Source organism: Mixophyes fleayi, chromosome 12 (genome assembly GCF_038048845.1).
Source record: "Mixophyes fleayi isolate aMixFle1 chromosome 12, aMixFle1.hap1, whole genome shotgun sequence".
Classification (NCBI taxonomy): domain Eukaryota; kingdom Metazoa; phylum Chordata; class Amphibia; order Anura; family Limnodynastidae; genus Mixophyes; species Mixophyes fleayi.
This window is the reverse complement of record NC_134413.1, coordinates 63,826,728-63,847,672: the sequence shown is the minus strand read 5'-3', so window position 1 is coordinate 63,847,672 and position 20,945 is coordinate 63,826,728. Positions and strand designations below refer to the sequence as shown.

Below are 20,945 nucleotides of genomic sequence, written 5' to 3'. Positions count from 1 at the left end.
ATCCTGAGCATCGGGAAGTCTCCTCCAAATCAGACTCATTCACACACGAGTCTGTTTTGGAGGAGACATCAGAGAGAAGACTATGTATTGAACAGCATTTATTCAGGGGCGAACGGAGGATTGTTGGGGGGGTTTCCCCCCCCGACCCAAAAGAAAAAAAACAGCTCCGTTTCTTCAGCGCTGTCCTACACAGCAGCCACGGCGCTGTCTAAGAAGCGTCCGCTGCGGTGCTGTATACACTACAGCACCGCCGCGGACGCTTCTTTGACAGCGCCGCGGCTGCTGTATAGGACAGTGCAGCTATAGCGGCCACTTAGTTAGCGCAGGTGGGGGTTTCTGGAGATTCAGAAACCCCCCCTGCGTGCGCCACTGTTATTATGCATCCAAACGAGGGATCAACCACGGACCAGCAACTTTTTATTATCAACATTTATTAAGTGGTATCCGATCAATATGGATATTACATACTTACGAACGTTATTTATTAAACTGTCTCTAGATGTTTATAGAAAAACCTAAACTAAATTCCCTAGGGAATTTGCTACGGCACTAACAGTAAACCAATGAAGCAATCAAAGTATGGAAATGGACCACTGTATAAGACAAATATATATATGAATAAACACAGAATGAGGCGGAGACCCTGCAGCTCTATTAACAGTTCATCAACCCGTACAAATAAGCAAAGCAAACAAAAATATATAGAGCGCGCTGAAACGGCCTATTATCACCAATAGCCAAATCTCATTCAAGACATGTACTCAAAAAACCAAACAGAAATGCATGGTAACATTTCAATAAATAAACATTCAACTATAATTGACTACAAAGAAAAGAAAATGTAACCCTGTATGGGATAAAACAAATTAAATAAAATTATGGAATTCCAATTAAATCTCTAAATAGTGTGCATAATATGTATCTTTGCGCGCATACAACAATACTGAAAATGCCCGGGCATATATAACAAAAAAGGCCTGTAAAGAATAAAAAAATTTTTTATAAAAAATTAAAAATGAAAAAAGTAATAAAATGTCTTTGGATTATAGACATATTATTATTATTATTATTATTATTATTATTATTATTATTAATTTTTATTTATAGGGCGCCACTAGGTGTCCGTAGCGCCGTACAGGGACAAACGAAATTACAATACGAGGTAAGACAGCACAGTACAGTAAACAATAATCACAGTAACTCAGTGAGCTCAAAGCACAGCTAGAGGGGCGGAGGAGGGGAGAGGGGAAGGTCCGCCAATGACGGAGTCCAAGATGGAAGGCACGGATGACAGGGAGACCCCCAAGGGGAGAGGAGTGAGCGAAACGGGATGGGGGAAAGAGGGTCCTCATGGAGGAGGGCTAAGTAGCTGGAGAGCAGAGTTAACAGTGGTGAAGACAGGAGGAGAGAATACCCTGCTCAAAGGAGTGTACAATCCTTAGGGTGGGGTAGACAGACAGAGAGACACGGGGGAGATATGGAGGAACTGAGGATAAGGATAAGGGGGGAGGAAGAGGCAGAAGAAAAGGTAGGAAGTTTCATTTTTATTTTTTATTAAAAAACCTTTTTATTTCTCATAGGCCTTTTTTTTATATATATGCCAAAGCTAAATATCCCAGCAGCTTAGCAGGCTGCATGATTTCAAGATCTAACACCATCTTCATAGAACAGGTCCCTTAAATAGCTTGGGGATTCAGAGTTAGTGCCAATCAACCAATGGCTGAATATAGAAAATTATAAAAGAGGTGGAGGAGGAGAAAACAATATACAGTTTGACTAGGACCAATGCTCCTAATATCACAACATGGATCACTTACACTCTCAATATCAATAAATTGGTAACAATTTCACCCAGGTGCACCCTTTTCCTTAAAATTGGGATCACTTATCCCAAGCATCCGAGAACCCCTGTCCCTTCTGTGCTGATGAATTAACTGTCCAAGATTTCCATATCCCAAACCAAACCGGCAGTGGACCAAGTCAGGTCATAAGGAATTTATCTACACCAGATCACATTCAAACAGGGAAACATTAAGGCCTGTCATAATGGAGAAGCCCAAACACAGCAGCAGACAATCACTGTACAGAGCAGAAAGCGTAAGGAGACATGGCCCGAAGGGAACAGCAAGGAAATACAGGCAGGGAATAGGAAAAAAGGGGAGGAGAAATATGTAAAAGAAGAAGAAAGAAAAATGAACAGTAGACACAAGAGAAGGTAAAATCATAAAAAAACTTTTAGCTCCAAAAGTTACTCAGGCCCAATTGTAGAGGTAAAAGCCCATTGCGACCTTGCTTCCAACAGCAAAAAGCAACCAAAGCCCTGTGACACCCAAAAGCAGAAGGAGCAGACAGTAAAAAAAGAGCGGAAACATGAAACAGAAATTCAGGACAGAAACGGTGCCACTAGGGACCAACCAGGGTAGTAAGGGCATGGAACCTGGCACAGGAAAAAACGTGGGCCAACAGAAAACAGGGGAGCTGGTGCTGGAGATGCGAACATGGGCAGACAGGGCGGGGGGTGAAGCAAACAGGAGGTAGCAAAGGGAAAAAAAGAAAGAGGAAAGAAAAACAAGAACCAGGCTGAAGGAAGAAAGGGAGTAAAAACATGAAATGAAGAGGCAAAGTATGGCAAAAGAATTAGAGAAGCACCACACTTATCCTCCCAGCTCGTCCTGTAGACTAGAGACAGAACACCATATGCTCTGGAAATGTATATTGTGGCCTGAGTGACCTCCTACCATGACACAGCAATGGTTCACTTAGCCTGTTCACTTTAACCCTGAGAGGGACTAATAAAATAATGAGCACACACCCTTTTATTTTCCCTCAAAATTAATTCATCCCTCAGTTATAATTCCTGCAAATTAGAATCATTCATGCATTTTATGTCAATATTCCACACCACTTCTGAATCTCTATGCTTGAGGCAGGTCTCCACTAAAGGCTTAGCCATTAATGAAAGTAAGGCAAACCAAAGGAGCAAATGTTCTCTGATACAAATCATGTTACAATGCAAGGGGTGCAAATTAGTGCTTAATACTGGCTGTTTTTTCATGTAGCACACACATACTTCATAGTTTGATTTTTACACTAAAATTTAAAGTTCTTCTACGACATGCCTATCCCCAAATATAAGTCTGTCCTCACATTTTATATTTAAAACCTCCTCCAATGCAACATGGTTTTGCCCAGGTGCAAAATTACTCCTTTTTTATGCTTTGCTCTACTTAATGACTCAGGCCCTTAGGGCTAGATTTACTAAGCTGCGGGTTTGAAAAAGTGGGGATGTTGCCTATAGCAACCAATCGGATTCTAGCTTTCATTTATTTTGTACCGTCTACAAAATGACAGCTAGAATCTGATTGGTTGCTATAGGCAACATCTCCACTTTTTCAAACCGGCAGCTTAGTAAATCTAGCCCTTAGTCTCTACATTGTATGCTGAGCCTTCCATCCCTGGATGACTGATGACCCACATGAACATGCTTGGGAGTTAGATATTAGGGAGTCCCTGGACAGAGAGAACTTGGCAGAAATTTGGGAAAGCACCTCCTACAGCTCCATTTGTGCAAAAATAAAATAAATAGTTTACAAACTGTTGTACCTCTGTTACTATATTCCAACTTGGCTACGTAATATAAACCTTGTTGCTTCTGACAGATGTTGAAGAGCATGTGCAGCCCTTGGTATGTTTCTACATATTTGTTGGTCTTGTTCAAAATTACTCAGGTTCAACATTGCCTTGAGAGACCTATAATTTAATTCTTTCAAGACCTTTAATTTATTTGGCGTACTTGCTAGTATGTTGTCCACTTAATTACTTTTCTCATTAAAGCTCTAGAAAAGCCAGCAGAGAGATTCAGATTTTTTTTCATAGAGGATGTTGTTAACCAACAAGAATTTTTGGTAATTTATTTTTCAGAGACTTTGCTTATGTATATACTCAGTAGATTTTATATTTATTGTGATGCATTCTATTTTTTTTTCTTTTCCTTTTGATGATGAGATGCATAGCTAATTATGGAGACTTGTTTCCTTCCCACTATACCGGGAGGCAGAAGTCAATTTGTATGTTTTAAAGAAATAGCAACACTTTCCACCACTTTTGTTATAAATGGAGGATTTTTCAGGAGCCTTTCATTCAGCCTCCACTACGATCTGCATGGAATTGTAACATCATCTCATAAAAGGAGACTTTGTTCCATTAACAATTGTACAAATACAGGAAAAGATTCACTTGCCCAACACCAAATGTTACCAGTGTCACCAAATTCGACGCTTTGTCAGGACCACAAGAAAATGCAGCTCATTAACAAAACTCTCCAAAACTGAGCATACATGTACCTACAATCATAACTGCATGGGTTCTAGATATTTACCATGCAAATCCAGCCCCATGGTACTCACCACCAGATTTGACATTCATGAACTGCCCTTGGAAACATTTATTGTTTTCCCCCTTGGAACAGCAATCTGGTACAAAATTTGTACTGGTATCTAACAAGGAGCAGAATTAGTGTCTCTCTAAAATAAAAAACTCTTGTGATTAGTTGTGGGGCTTGTCTAGATCTCTTTGTCTGGTGCTTTGGAGCCTTCAGTAGAACACAGTATGCATTCTATCTTCTTTATATCTGGTTAGGTGGAACACACAGGCACATTCCCCTGGTTACTGCATCTTCAATGTGGTGAGATAGCAGAAGTGCAGAGTTGAGCAAGTTGGTGTGGACAGGTGTAGTCAGTTGTGCTTTTATTTCAAATGTGATGTGCTTTAAACTGGATATGGTGGCTATCAGGACAGGGGTTAAGGACAAAACACCCGCTAGGATTGACACAGCGGTGGTAAGGATTCTAAGCTACTACTAGTATTCACTAGAGCCCGCTGCAAGGATAGATGATTTTTGCTGCATTTATTAACCAGGTTGGGGTCCTCCGAACTGGCCCCTAACATGGTGACTGGAGCACAATAGGCTAGTAGCTCAGAAGGCAGCATTGACAGACCAGTCAAAGTCAGCAGGATAACAGGTAAAACAAAACAGATTCAGCAAGCAGGGATATTGTCAAAGGTCAAAACCAATCTATCTGCACAGTACAAAGTCAGGATGCAAGCTTCATTAACACAGGAACAAGCCATGTCAATAATCAGGAGAAAAGTAGCAATCAGGATAGCGCACTCAGGAACACAGAACAGCAAAATGAATACTATGCCATGGAATGACAAGCAGAAGGTTTAAATAGTTTTTTTATTCAACTCCCCATCTCTGTGATGTCACCTGATTGCCTATCTTTGAACTTGCATCAGCTATGCTTGAAACACTGTAATCTGAAAGATAAATACTGAGATTCCTGAATTCTTCAGGAAAGAGACTGCAGTGCTATCTGGAGGAGTTTTATAATGTAGTAGGGCTGAGGAGGCCAATAAGGTGCAGGGCAGAGGACTGAAAGCTGGATCCTGGATGGAGGAGAACTATATGGGGGATAGCAGTACTGGGACTGATGCAAGTGGTTACAGAGTTACAGTGAACATGTTAACAAAGGCATGATAATCCAGGTATGGGCTATTAAAACCGATAATCGTGAAAAGAGAAAAGTGTGTGACTGAAGTCATGGGTGTATGGGCTGTCCGGTATGGTAGGGCAGGTAGAGCTATGGAGCACACCATTACTGAATTGCTGGATTGGGAGTTAACAATACACATCTGTGGAATAATGGTGTGAGAAGATGAGTATTGTAAGATTTTCCAATCTGGTGATGGAGGTAAGAGTCTAGCAGTGGCATGTAGGTATGAGGTGGGGGAAGGTGGGAAAATGAATTTTTGTAAGAGGTGTGGTGGTAGGGCCTAAGGAGTACAACTATCCTGGACTGGGAGTTCACAATGTAGATCTGGGGACCCATGTGAAATAGATGTGGGAGAAGAGGAGTTTTGTAAGATGTTACACTGTGGGGATGGGGATAGAGAAGTTAAAACACATGCCTGGGTCAGGAGCACATATTTGAAATATGCACATGAGGAGTGTGATGTTAGCAGCGGACAAGGTGAACCTTCAGACTACGTTAACAACTGTACATAAGAGTCTGGCCATGACATTTGGGACAAGGGTGAATGAGGATAGATATATGGAGGTAGTGCTATGTGGCTAACATGCAGATGACATGGTTAAAGCTAAAAAGTAATGGAAGGACTAATTAATCTTTGTGATTAATGTTGTACATAGAGTTACAAGTATGAGGTCACTCAAGTGACTCAAGGTCAAAATCAATGTTGAAATCTTTTGGTGATAGAATGTTCATAGTGTGGATCTACCTTGCTTCTTACTTGGATATTTATTTCAGAAAATCTCCTGGTCTTCAAGATTTCTTTATGTGTTAGATGTGTTGGCAATTCAGGCCTGAAGGATTGTAGATGTGGTATACTCTGCAGTATTTTTACACCCTGTGGCTGTGCAATTGTTTATGATTTTCAGGTGTTCGGTTATCCTGGTCTTCATGACTCCTGTAATATCGCAAATGTTTTTTTTCTCTATTGGTCTGGTTGCTGGAGTTTGAAGTGAAGTCTCTGGTTGGTATTGTCATGGTGTGCTTTGTTGTTTACATGTGAGGCACCTTCTTGTGAAGATACTGTGTTTATCTGGCCCAATGCTACCCACTTCTCGCTGGTTGGCCACCCATGGATGCCTTCCTAGGCCAGAGAAGTCTACCCAGTACCTTCAAGGATTCGTTAGTCACTCAGGCAAATGCAGTTAGAAAACTACAACAGTATATTTATTGTCATACAAACAACACTAGAATATTATGTACACACAGTAAATAAATGCCAGGCAGGTTTACCACATCATCTGTCCCTTACCCCACTAGCTTAAGGAGTTATAGTCACCTGACTGTCCAGATTTCACAATCCATGGATCTCTCTCAGCTGCATATATAGACTATAGTAGAGAACGACAACTCAAAACCAGATCTTGCACTCTTCATGAATGAAATCCCAGAATGAACACCCCCTTCCCCCTGGAATGGCTCCTTATATCTAGGGTCTAATTTCCACAGTCTTTTCTCTCCCTTAGCAAACCCCTGGGTCTATTCTTCTTAACTATTGGTCAGTGCTGGAGAGGGGAGTGAAGATGAGCTGACCTTCCACAGAACCTCCTCTGTTAGATGGCCTGTCTGGACTAGCCTGGGAAGAACAATTGACATTAATTAGTTTTCGCACTCCAGCATCTTGCAACCTGATCCCTACCCATAATCCCCCTGGCTTCACTTTAAAGACAATTAATAACAACCTTACTGCAAGTCATCAATATACAATACACAATATACATTTTTACACTGAGCTACAATGTCCCCTTAGCCACATGTAATTAGACAATGCAGTTATAGTCTGGTGATCTGGGGAACAAAATCAAGGGCTATAAAAAGTACTTGATAAAATCAACATTATGTGAGAAACGACAAACAGAATGGTTAGTGTTATCACACTCACTTTGTCACACTTCTGCAATGGTAGAAGCCATTTATTCTTTCCCTAGCTAGGTATGTTCCTGTGGATGAAGCTCTATGTGAGTATGTTTTTCAGGTCCTGTGCTTTCTTGTAGATTATTCTTGGTTTCTCCTGAATGTCTTTTCAGTATTTTTTCCAGTTGTCTGTAGTTGCTGTTGAACTCACTGATGAATAGTGTTTTTTCTGGTTCTGTGTTGTTACGTATGTAACTATCGTCAGTAAATAAAGATCCTCAGACACGATTGCTGTGGTTCCAAAGCACAAAGGATTTATTAGCAAAGAAAATCAAGGCAAAGTTTTGTATACATACGTGTTGTCTCCTTGGCACCAACTCAAACTTCAAACAGAACGCTCTGATTTCCAAAGCCAGTGCTCAACAATTTATACACTGAACAGTTGTAAAATTAGTGACATCACAGAGATACACAGTTACATTATTAAGGTCCTTTATATTCATAGTTTAAAGGGTCTTGATCTCCTAGATCTCGGTACAGCATGGGTGGATTCTTCTGTTCATTGTTTCATGGAATTGCTTAGTGTCCTTCTCCAGATTCCCGCCTCTAGACCTGTTTAAACTGGTTATTAGGATACCTGTGAGCTGGACATATAGTCTATGAAAAAGTGATATTATTTATAACTAGCGTTCGCAAGGTGTGAGCACTACATAAATAATACAAGAAACATTCTCTTACTATTGCAAACAGATACATAAAACACAGTGAATTTTGTGAATTGAAATCATTATTTACCCTCTTCACCACTTTGTTTATATGAAACAATAGACAAATATTACATTTATTTACATGTCATTATAGTTAGGTTGTATATTCATCGCATAGCAAATTGTAGTGTACAGAAAAAAATACTTATAACCTTCATCCGATTATTTATCTTTAACAGTCTTCTCTTCTTTTCTGTGGAGGTCAGTAGGTGGCTTCTGTTAATGATCTTAGTCCTTTCAAATTCCTGGTTGAGGAGTAGAAGAGAGTTGTTCTTTCTCTCTTTAAATTTCTCTTTCAGGCTTGTGGCCTGGTTTTCGAAGTTTTGGAGAGTAGAGCAATTTTTTTGTAGCTGATTGAATTTTCCACTGGGGATGTTCTGTAGCTAGAGTTTACACCCCAGTTACTTCTTCTCTTATTCTGTACAGTTAACCCAACTAAAAAAAAACACCTCCACAACCACTGCAGATTGGAAATCTCCAAAATTCACAACTCTATTAAATGGACTGTCCCCTTCTAATCCCCTTCTTACTTTGACTTCTTTTTCCCCTTAGCGAACTCTTATCATCTTTTCTCCACATACCTTTTTCTTAGTCCTTCCCTTTTTATTTGTCTCCCAGGCTGGAGACCTAAATCACTGTACTATTTATTTATTTTTCTCCACTGTTTAATTACTGCACTTTTTATTTAGTTTTTCTTCACTAGCATTCTCAGTGTAGGAAGACCCTTATTGATCCTTGCAGCAAATGGGGGTCTGAAGACACTTCCCCCTCAGGGAGATAAAGGGTTCTTCCAATTTAAATGAGGGTCTGAAGTTTTGCACCCCACTGCTTTTTCATTTTCTTCATATAACTCTTGCAACACATGCAACTAATTTCTCAAGGACTCAGAAACAGCTTCTGGGGTTTTTACCTTTTCATAATACTATTGCTTTAAGTTCCACACCTCTTCTTTATTGAACATTTTCTCCAAGCAATCATATTCTTCCCTGGCCACATAATCTGAAGCAGGTAAAACCAGGTTTATACAAAGAGCAAGAGATAGTTCATCTCTTCTCTGCAAACTTCCATGCAGGTTTTCCAAAATTTTCTGCTGGAACTGAATTTCAGACATTCCATTTGCAAACATTCTTCTTGGCATGTTTTAGTCTATTTCTTGCCCATCTTAGCTGTAGCAAAGACAAAATGTACTGGCAGCAATTACTAATTGCTCTATTGTAGTCTTTAAACAACAAACTTAATATTTACATATATCCAGCACTTTCCACTGACAATTAGAAAAACAAACAAGTGCTTTAACATCCCACGAACGCAAATAAAAAACTTTTGCGCACAGGGTTTTTCCTTGACCACACCCAACTCACAACTCAGTGAATGACCAGGTGTGGCAATACAAGAACCAACCATTTTTAAAAAGTTTGCTTTCTTTGCAAAACAAAACATGTGCTGAACATTTCACAGTTATATTGCTCCTTTCACTCTACAAAGACAAAATATTTGCTTTTCCTCAAGACTGTAATCTCCCCACGGCAACTGACTGTTTTATAACAGTTTGGTGTGTGATAGCGGTATTCAATACATTTCACTCACCACCATTGCATCTGGTTGGCTGGATGGACATCTGTGATTTAGCTGTCCTTTGCGACCTCACTTCTGACACCACATGTGCCACAAGCACAGCTCTGGTGATGCACACACAAATAACTTCTTGCTTTTTAAATGGTACTTTTATTGTTCCATTGCAGTAAAGCAGCATGTGCTTGCATCAGGATAACACCAAGTGACCTAACACTGACTAGACATAGTCCTTCTGTCTAGATACCGGTCACTCTCTGGCATCGGTTAACTGCACAATATAAAATGCCCAATACATGTTTATATACTTGACACTTCTCTATAGTTCTAGCTTTATGGAGAGGTGACACTACCACTTGCATTTAAAAGGGAGTTCTCTACGAGTGTTCTGTAATTACTATTCACTGCAGATACACCCTGTCAGCTTTGCTGTTAGCTGTGAAACAAGACACTTTCAAACTATTTTTACCATTTCACCTGGAAGATCATTTGCGTGTCTCTATTCAATTAAACATTTTTGACAGTCTACCTGGAGGCTAGATGAAACTCTTGCTTAGTCCTGCTAAATATCTGGAGCTGATAGAGTCTCTCAGGTTGTTGCTATCCAAAAATCACCTAATCATGCTGACTCAGCTTTCTGAGAAGCCCATAAAGCCATATTCAGATTCAAACTCATTAGCATAGAGAAATCATTTATTAGTAGACTGGAATCCCAAATTCAATCTCACTTCAGTCAACACCAAGAATCAATTAGCACCAATCACTTCAAAGATCTATTTTCTGTACTGGACACCTTAATTTGGTTTTGGTTAAATAGACTGTCAGGTCCCTTTTATGAGATAAGCAATAAGTCGGATTCGCTTCTTTCCATTTCTTAAATTAGGGCTCTACTAACCAAACCATTAACAACCCAGATCTAATATCGTAATGAAATTAAAATGCTTCAATTCTATTTCATACAATCTGGGCAGTTCCAATCCTCCTCACCTGACCTAGAACAAACAATTGATGACTACCTGGCAAAATCTCTAAACTCTCTCTCCGAAGGTTACAGAGCTGTTCAACTCCATGATGTAAGATGAAAAAATTGGTGACACACTTCATTCTATGAAGGTGGAATAGGCCACTGTACTGGACATTCTCCAGACTTTGTATTAGAAGAAATTAGCTGGCATACTGGTTCCTAAGCTTACCACTCTTTTTATTTCAATCCTGGAGGGTGGGATGTCTGATCCCGTCACAATGAGTGCCAAGATCATCCCAAAAGAAGTAGCTACTGCCCCATTTTGCTAGAGTAATCACTAACAAGTTCAACATGGTCCAACTATTCCTGAATCACCCGGATCAGTTGGGATTTATCAATAGCTGACAGGCTGCTGACAACACCAGGCAGATTCATCTGTAAATGAGTGCAACTTGCCATGCCACCACTCTTTCTCTCCTTGGATCCACAAGTGGATTACCGTAGGTATGAAATTATTATACAACACAGTGTATTGGAGAGGAATCCTTTGCTAATGCAGGAGTTCAGTTCACATGTAGATTACTATAAGCAAGTGTGAGAGAAAATTTTATCAGTAGGTTGGATTCAAAAATGCGGCTTATGCTACACATTTGTGCTCTTTAGTGATAGACATAGTTACACATGGCATGCTCTTTATTTATCGTTGTCTTAAATTGCTTCTGACGTATACATGCTATCATTAATAATAATTTTATACCAGGTGTATCTCGCGAAGTGTGCGTCTGAAAATACCCATATTTAATGCAAAATATTATGCACTTGTGCATTTGACATTTTATTTACGCAAATGTATTCCACTATAAATGAGTCTTAAAAATAATATTCTACACTTTCACTGCAATAGGTTTACCATGTGGTAAAATGTTTAGCTCCTCTTTAATTACTGAAGACAAAGTTTTAGGCTACAAATTAGTCTCTGGAAAAATAAATTGTCTTTAAAGAAATGCACAAAGTCTATTTAATATGATTATTTAACAATGGAAGTGGTTTTATAAGACGGTTTATTGAATTCCTGAAAACTTTCTTCGCATCCCTGTTTCTAAAGGTGTAAATAAAAGGGTTAATCATAGGCGTGAATATTGTGTACATAATAGCAAGATACTTGTCATAATGACTTCCCTTAGGTTTGACATACACAATGATGCCTGTACCATAATATAGACTGGCTACGATGAGATGAGATGTACATGTGGAAAAGGCTTTCTGTTTTCCCTCCTCAGTCTTGATCTTTGAAACAGTCATTATGATATTGACATAGAATCCTATGATTATAATTAAAGGCAAAACAGAAATTAAAATTGCACTTGTGCTTGTACATATAATGCTAATGAAGGGATCTGAACATGCCAAGTTCTGCAGAGGAGCCAAGTCACAGAAGAAGTGGTCAATCATATTAGGGCCACAGAATTCCAAACGTGCTGTGATGATTATGGGGATTAAACTAATAGCAAATCCCATGATCCACGGTAAAACAGCCAACTCAATACATAAAGCATGTGTCATTATAGCTGCGTAGTGTAAAGGATTGTTAATAGCCAGGTGTCGGTCAAAGACCATTACTACAAGAAGATAACATTCAGTTACACCTAAGGAGCCAGAGATGTACATTTGGGTAAAACATTCACTGAAAGATATAATATTATTAGCTGTGATTAGATTGGCTAAAAGTCTGGGGACAGTGACAGACACAAACATAATTTCTAAAATAGAGAATACACTAATAAAAAAATACATCGTAGTATGAAGAGAAGGTTCTATTCTGACAAGAACAATTATAGTAACGTTCCCCATGACACATGTAATGTAGGTCAGCAGAAAAATAGCGAAAAGTAAATTCTGAAACTGGTGTAAATCAGCAAAAGCCAATAAAATAAATTCTTTTACAACAGTTTTGTTTGTTTCCATCATTTTGCTGACAGATACCTATGAGAAAAAAGATCAGGATCCAAAATTAGCATGTAAAGAATAGATATTAAATATTCATAATTGTATGTACCTAACGAAATGTGAAGGGTTTATTATATACAATACATGATATTCCAGATGTTGTTTTATTGTTTGTAAAGAAAATGGAATTCTCCTACTAGTGCTTTCATAAAAAATACATTGTACCATTAGTGTTGTTTTATATAATGTTATCTGATTATATCATATAACTGAGCACATATCATGCATCAAATATTCCATAGCAAACATCAGAAACTGTCTTTAATCAGTTTTGTACCAGCTAAATTATTGGAAAGCAATATGACTAAATTGCTGTAAGATAAAATATTTTTTGATTTCCGATAGGCAAATATACAATAACGCTAACTGGAATTTTATTAGATTATTTTACTGAATCTGACAAATATATTTTTTTAGCCAAATATATTTTTCTAAACAATGAGTAAAGCAGTGTCATGAGATTGGTGTGAGCACTGAGGTAAAATATAACAGGTTATTCCGGAGAAGCATTACACATATTGCTGGGAATTACCTTGGGACCTATTAATAAGGAGAACTGTAAATATCTTTACATTTCTTGAGCCTAGCGGGAGCAGGGAACTATCTACATATTGAAAACAGTGATGAATGTATATTAGGGTGCTTATTTCATCTTGTGTAAACATATTCAGTTATGTATGACAACATTTATTACTATTACATTGTGTTACTGCAGGAAATGTTGACTTTTACTAGACTTGATATAATGGTCACTCTTGCTAGGTAAATGTATTGTTAGCAACCCAAAATAAGTGTTTCAAAGATAAGTAAAGTTAGTCAGTTAGGCATACTACACCATACAGTAAGATTTTTATATTATGTTGCATTAAATATAAAAAAAAGTCCATTGCAATAAATCTATTGATATTGATATATTGTGCTCAGAATTTTAGAGGGAGTTTAAAGATAAGGCATACAATGTTCACATAGTTATATAGAATGTAATTTCAAAGTAAAATAAAGTGCACAATAATAATAATAATAATAATAATAATAATAATAATAATAATAATAATAATAATAATAATTTTCAAGTACATATAAATACATGTGCCTTAATGTTGTCAGCTGCAAGCAGTCTGTGTTTTAGCTATTAGAACATATAGAGGTTCATGTCCCAACTCGACAACTCAGTTCTGTGTCTCACTTCTACTGTTATTATATGCTCCCATTTCTGTTTACAGGATGTTTTTCGAGCTGCACCCAGTCTATGGAATTCCCTACCTCGCACAATTATAACTTTCCTCTGGTCTACAAATCTTCAAGCGTTCTCTGAAAACCCACTCTTTCAGGCAAGCTTTTAATATTCCTCAACCATCCTTTTAACCTACATAGGTTATCCTATTACCACCTTCTACTCAATTCACATAAGACAACAACCAACTGACCCCCTGGCCAACTTTGGTTTATAACTGGATCTTAGAGCATACAAATCACTTTTTACCTTTCCAATCTGGCTGGCCCGAATTGCAATATATAGACTTAACCTCATGTATTCAACTTCCATTGTCCCACAGATCATAAGACTGCGAGCAGGGCCCTCTTACCTCTTTGTATGTAATACCCAGTATTGTTTAATTACTGTGTTTGTCCCCAATTGTAAAGCGCTATGGAATTTGCTGGTGCTATATAAATACATTTGTTGTTGAAGATGATAATACACATTTTTAGTTTCGGAACTAGTGCTTTGTGCACTTGTGCAAAAGTAAAAACAACGCATTGGACCACATCTCAAATACATTACATTGTTTTCTATGTAGCAAAAAACACAAATCTTTTCATTGCACATCCATAACAAAGAATGTTTTTTCCATAAGCTACAAGTTGTTCTATGCAAAGAAACCATGAATTCACATTTGTAGTAATTCATTACTTACCATTTACCTTAAGGAAAATTTAAAGATTTTTCTGGAGAACACATGTATACATAATTAATTATCAATTATCAATTAATTATATATATTTTTTTAATTTGTCATATATTGCAAATGTAATAATGTAATTGCCCCAAATATAGTAGAAGAAAATTTAAAAAATATGCATTTGAGGTGCAGATTCTATTATTTATAGCTCAGAAGAGAGGACTGGAAAAAGAAGATTTTGCTGCGGAGTCAGCCTTGGCAGTGTTAGTCAGGTAATGGAACTTAACCTTATATACACCTTTGGTATAATGTGTGAAATAAAACATTTTACTCAGGGGACAATTGTTTCCATTGATACTTGAAATAGTTCTCATTATCCTTTAATTTTGGTACTTAATTAAAAAAAACTTCCTAACAAGGTCCTTGTTGGCTTCATATTTAACTCTTAACTTACGCTATAAAATGTACTTGCTGATCACTAATTACTGTAGTGTTGCAGAACACTGAATAATTAGCTTGCTATAAATCAAACCCAAAATATTTGAAAGTAAATCCAATTATTAAAATTGAACTGATAAATTATTTTGTCTCTTTTACCTATTTAAATAGAGATAACTCTTCACAAACATTTTAATTTCCTATTGTGTTCCTAACTGGTCAACATGATGGTACAGATTTACATTAAAAATACAATAATAAAAATAGCATCTGCCTTGTTAAAAAACCTAACTTGTAGATTTAATAAAATAGGAAGATATAAATATAGCAAATAAAGTGCACTGATCTTATAATGTAAGTGTTAGTGGGGTATGCAAAAGTATGAAGTAAGATAAAAATGCATAGCAAAGTTATGCTGTTATTTTATTATCTGAATAAAGGAAATACATGTAGATAATATAAAGGAAAAGTGTGATTTCCAGTGTTTTCATACAATAAATTGCCAAACTAAGTAGTTCAAAATGTGTTTCTAGCTCCTTGTGAAAATAAGTATTGGTGGAAACATCAGCTGTTTGCACTGGTCAGCAATATGACATACATGTTTCTTACCCTGTAATCTTTTCCTAAATGTTCCTCCAGTGAGCCTTGCTTTTTTTTAAAGTTCTATCTGCTGGTAAATCTTTTAGTAAACTCATTTGACTCACTCAAGCTTGATATGTTCGGAGATGCCGCCAGCAAGTTGGTAAATCGCAGAAAGGAGAGCATAGGCAATTACTGAATACAGAGGCTGGTATGCCGACATAGAGGAGGAATTCAAACCCCAACATAAGTGATCATAGCACCAAGGTTTAAGGACTTGCTCCCCGATTAAAAATACTTTAACTTGTGGATGTGGCTTGGTGACCACATCCTGTGGACGATCCGGCATTTCCGATACAAAATACTTAAAAATTGGGCACTCGTCCTCCCGATCTCTGCAATTTAGACCACCACAGAGCATCAGGAGACTCCCTGGCTCCAGTTGATTCGGGTTGTGCCCGATTGAAGTGAAGGCAGATTTAATTCTGTGATGACTCCATTATACAAGGCGCCAAAGCATTTGCCTCAATTTGGTACTCACTAAGCGCTTTATCCTGAACTACATTACACAGCTGGGACATGCACAGACCTGACAGTTTTCTGTCTCACTCACCAGATGCGACACCCTGCAATCAATAAGAGGCCACAGCCTCTCCAATGCTGGACAACATCCTTTAACTGAACCTGGAGATATCCCGAATGCGGGACCATAAAATTTACCAGCATATCTCTGATTAAGACCCATTCACCGACCATTATCAGCGAGCAACACTGAATCCCTCAGCTCTATTTTCTTTTTCAGCCATCTGCAATGACTACAATTATCTGACATAGCTTTGGCAATTACACTGGACTTTTCGCCAATAGGTGAAGGTAACGAGTGAGTATTACCTGTTTTCAAATTGATCAAAGGAGGTGCTTACCTTGAGGCTGCCTTGTTCCTTTGCTTAAAAGGGATTAGTTGTTATACTGCCAAAAATCAATTTCTCAACAGAGTTTTGAGCTTCTTCAGTACCATTGTTGCTTCACTCCGCATTGTTTCAGTCCATAACTCTGGAGCTCCACCTACTGACCACTGGTTGAATTCCATCTCTTGGAAGGACAGAGATGTTTCTTACTCTTAAAGATGTTTCCAACTGGATTGATGGAGAGAGTGGAAGTGAAAAATTGATATGGCACATCTAAAAGCAGCACTCTACAAAATTGCATTCATGATTGTTTACAAAATGTGCCTATCTTGTTTTATAATTCTTGGCAATGCCTGTTGGGAAACAGTGTTTTCTGGTTTATAGCCAATTAGGTGTTCCTAGATACCTCAGATAAGTTACATCTTAATCTTTTCAGTTGGGTTCACTTTCAACAGGGAAGTCCCCTGCTCTAAGGCAAATTGATAATAGTTCCCCCATTTTTTCTTTCACCCCATCTGTTTGCCTAGAGCAAGTAATAATAACATTGGTTATAGTTGACCAGCTTTAATTTGCGCCACAACTCTGCGATTGGTTTTGCTCTCTAGGGTGGGAGGGAAGATAAGTAATGTTTAATTTGGATTAAGGGATCCAGGTATATGTAATTTGGTGCGGATATACAGGGTGGGAATATGTTCATACAATGGTACTTTGGGTCATGTTTGCTGTTAGTTTTAAGTATGTCTATTTTTCATTGTGTATTTTTTTATTGTAGCCAGTGATGTTGTGAAATGTAACTGTTATATACAATTACTTAGGATGGGTGGTGGTCAATATTTATTGGTCTAAATAAATCATAGGAATGTGGAAATGTTTCTCATCTGTTTTACTATGTCTTTTTCTCTACATTATCCTATCTATTCAGAGGTTGTCGCCTGGTGTCATATACTGTATGTGGTGTGTGTTCTACACAGAAACACATAGTGTAGGCAGCAAAATTCTAGCTCTTAAAACCCCTGGGTGGGGTGGGTTGCCATGCTGATCTCTATTCTAACTCATAAAGTGTATCTGTAACGCTCTGGTCCCACAGATAGTACCTGTCTCGTCACCTGCAGTCCATTCATCTGGAAACTGCCATGTCCCAGCATCAGACATTTTCCAGTTCATTCATTTAGCTATATTCAGATCTGTGCAGTAGCAAGCCTATTGCACTTCAGGACCTCCTCCCTCTTTTTCCTTGGCTAAGCACTTCTTTAAACATCCTGGATTCACCTGTCTGATGCCTGTTCTTCAAGCTGACTTTCTGCAGCCTGTGGTTCTGGTTCCTGTTCTCCTTGTGGTTTGTCTGTGTTCCAGCCTGCTCTCAGTTCGTGGTCTGTGCTGAACCATCGCTGTTCCAGTATCTCTCTTACCATCTCCAGTGTACTTCATCATGACAGCTCCGGTTCTCTCATCGCTACCACTCAGAGCCGCTATTGCACCTGTGACTCCTCAGCTGCTATCACGAGTTACCTCCGCTACTCCAGTCTGCTCTCAGTCTCTGGCCGTGTTGAACCTTCGCTGCTCCAGTACCTCACTTACCATCTCCAGTGTACTTCATTGTGTCAGCTCCGGTTCTCTCATCGCTACCACTCAGAGCCGCTACTACATCTGTGAAACATCAGCTGTTACCACGGGTTACCTCCGCTACTCCAGCCTGCTCTCAGTCTCTGGCCGTGTTGAACTCTCGCTGCTCCAGTACCTCTATTACCATCTCCAGTGTACATCATCGTGACAGCTTCAGTTCTCTCATCACTACCACTCAGAGCCGCTACTACATCTGTGACTCATCAGCTGTTACCACGGGTTACCTCCACAACTCCAATTTGCTCTCAGCCTGCGGCCGTGTTGAACTATCGCTGCTCCAGTGCCTCTATTACCATCTCCAGTGTACTCTATTGTGACAGCTCCAGTTCTCTCATCACTACCGTTCAGAGCTGCTATTTCATCTGGGACTCATCAGCTGTTACTATGAGTTACCTCCACCCCTCCAGTCAGCCTTCAGCCTCTGGCTGTGTTGAACTATTGCTGCTCCAGTACTTCCATTACCATTTTCAGAGTACTTCATAGTGACAGCCTCTGTCCTCTCGTTGTGTACCACAGAGCACCTCTTCTCCTAGTGTCTCAATGGCTGCTGACCATCAGCCTATATTATTGTTGTGCCTGTATTTATACCACTCGTCTGTGGACTCCATCGTCTCCATCCACTTCACCTGGCTCCCCCAAATCGTTCTGCTGTACACTCACTCACGGACCTGCAGACTTAGTGCAGCTAAGACCAAACCTCCTTGCGGGGGTTCCTCGTGAAAACCACCTGTCTGTTAGACTCCGCGGCCGTGGGTGGGCTTAGCCATGTTCAGCAGAGCCTAGGGATCAATTTCCTGTAAGCCAACTGTGACAGTATTTGTATTAATTAAGAGACATTTACACTTTGTTTTGGAACAGATCACCTATGATTACTTTGTGTTCTTCTGTGCACTGGTAGATGCCACCTCTCTTACACTTTTGGAAATGTACATATTTACATACATCCCTCCACTTTCAATACTGATGTGCTCAAGAGTTCAACAACTTTTATTGCCCTCTTCATGAATTCTCTATTAATTTGTATGGGTGACTTCAATTATATTATGGATGCTGGTCTTAATAGATGGATTGAAACAGCCTCCAATGACAGATCTGGGTCTTTGTAATTTTCTAGGTTCATAATGAGGTCATCTCCTCACACTAAATAATTTTCTTGTCACTCTTTGTCACATCACACCTGTATTGACTTTGCCTCAGTGTCTAATAGTCGGACTTCCTTAGTCTGGGAGGCAGAGTCTATTTGCAGGGGTATATCTTACCTGTCACCAAGTCTGATGATATCACAGATCCTTGTTGTCTGCTTGGCTTAGCACTGCCCATATAGGAGGAGAAGAGTCTAATTAGGCAAAAGGTATTCTACAGTGACCCCAGCTAGAAGGTATGGGCTTTGCGGCTTATGCACAGCATTCCGCAGTTCTAAGAGTGGGTGCCAGGCAAGACTAGTAGGAGAACACTAAAGGCTAGCAGGATCAAGTAGATCAGGAATACAAGAGGTGAAATTGGTCTACAGGTTGAAGACTTAGAAACGGGGCCATAGTGAGGACCAGAAAATCTAGGTAGCTGCTGGATACAGGTTGGAGCAATCATTTGTGGCACAAAACTACAGTGAGGACCAGATGACCCAAGAAGCTGTTGGAGGAATAGTCTGTGGCACGGAACCACAGTGAGGACCAGATGAAGAAGTTGCTCAAGCAACAGTCTGCAGCACGGAACAGTAAGTACCAGATGAGCTGAGAAGCTGTGGCAGCAATAGCCTGCAGCATGGCAAGAAAGCAGCCATATCTGAACTGACTGTGAGACTCAAAGATCTGGCATCAATATATATATAAGATATATATATAATGTGTGTGTATGTATGTGTGTTATCTTTAGCTGTAAAAAAAAGAGACAATGATTATATTATCAAGCTTAGGCCATTTGGACAACATATATCATTTCTATAGGTATACTCATCACTTTTACTTTGTATACATATTTGCCGGCCTCACAGAGGTCTGAAGTGTTTCATACCTTGCAGCTCTCTGGAAAGGTTCATGTTATGCTAAACACAGTAGTAGGCAGAGGACTAATACTTTTTGGAGGCACATGCAGATATATACTGTATATGTACAAAAGTACTCAGGCACTTGACCATTACACCAACAGGGACTGTAATGACATTTTATCCAAATACATATACTTTAATATGGAGTTTGTCCCACTTTTGGAGAGATAACAGCTTCCTCTCTTCTTGGAAGGCTTTCCACAAGATGCTGGAGTATTTCTATGGGAATTTGTGCCCATTCATTCTGTAGAGCATTTATGAGGTCAGGCACTGATGTTGGACGTGAAGGCCTGGCTCGCAATTTCCGTTCCAGTTCATCTCGAAGGTGTTCAATGGGGTTGAGGTCAGGGCAAGGGACAGGCCAGTCAAGATCTTCCACCCCAAACTTATTAAATCATTTCTTTGTCGTCCTTGCTTTGTGCACTGGGGCACAGTCATGTTGGAATAGAAAATGGACTTCCCCAAAATGTTGCCAGAAAGCTGGAAGCATAGCATTGTACAAAATTACTTGGTATGTTGAAGCATTGAGATTAACCGCCACTGCAGAAAAGGGGCCTAGCCCAATCCCTGAAAAGAGTCCCATACTATTATTCCTCCTCCACTAAACTTCACAGTTGGCATAATGCTGTCAGGCAGGAGATGTTCTCCCGGCATCCGCCAAATCCAGACTCGCCTATCTGACTGACAAACTGAGAAG

The 20,945-nt window shown here is 39.1% G+C and overlaps 1 protein-coding gene across 1 annotated transcript; it reads right to left on the bottom strand.

Annotated features, from left to right (window-relative positions):
• Nucleotides 1-11,762: 11,762 nt before the first annotated feature.
• On the bottom strand, nt 11,763-12,716 carry LOC142108319 (olfactory receptor 6C4-like). The gene has a single exon (XM_075191952.1). It carries the CDS (start codon nt 12,714-12,716, stop codon nt 11,763-11,765), a length of 954 nt encoding a protein of 317 aa, XP_075048053.1.
• Nucleotides 12,717-20,945: the final 8,229 nt, after the last annotated feature.

Excerpts from the sequence above, each read along its gene's own strand:
- LOC142108319 (XM_075191952.1), bottom strand. The coding sequence starts at position 12,716 with ATGATGGAAACAAACAAAACTGTTGTAAAAGAATTTATTTTATTGGCT.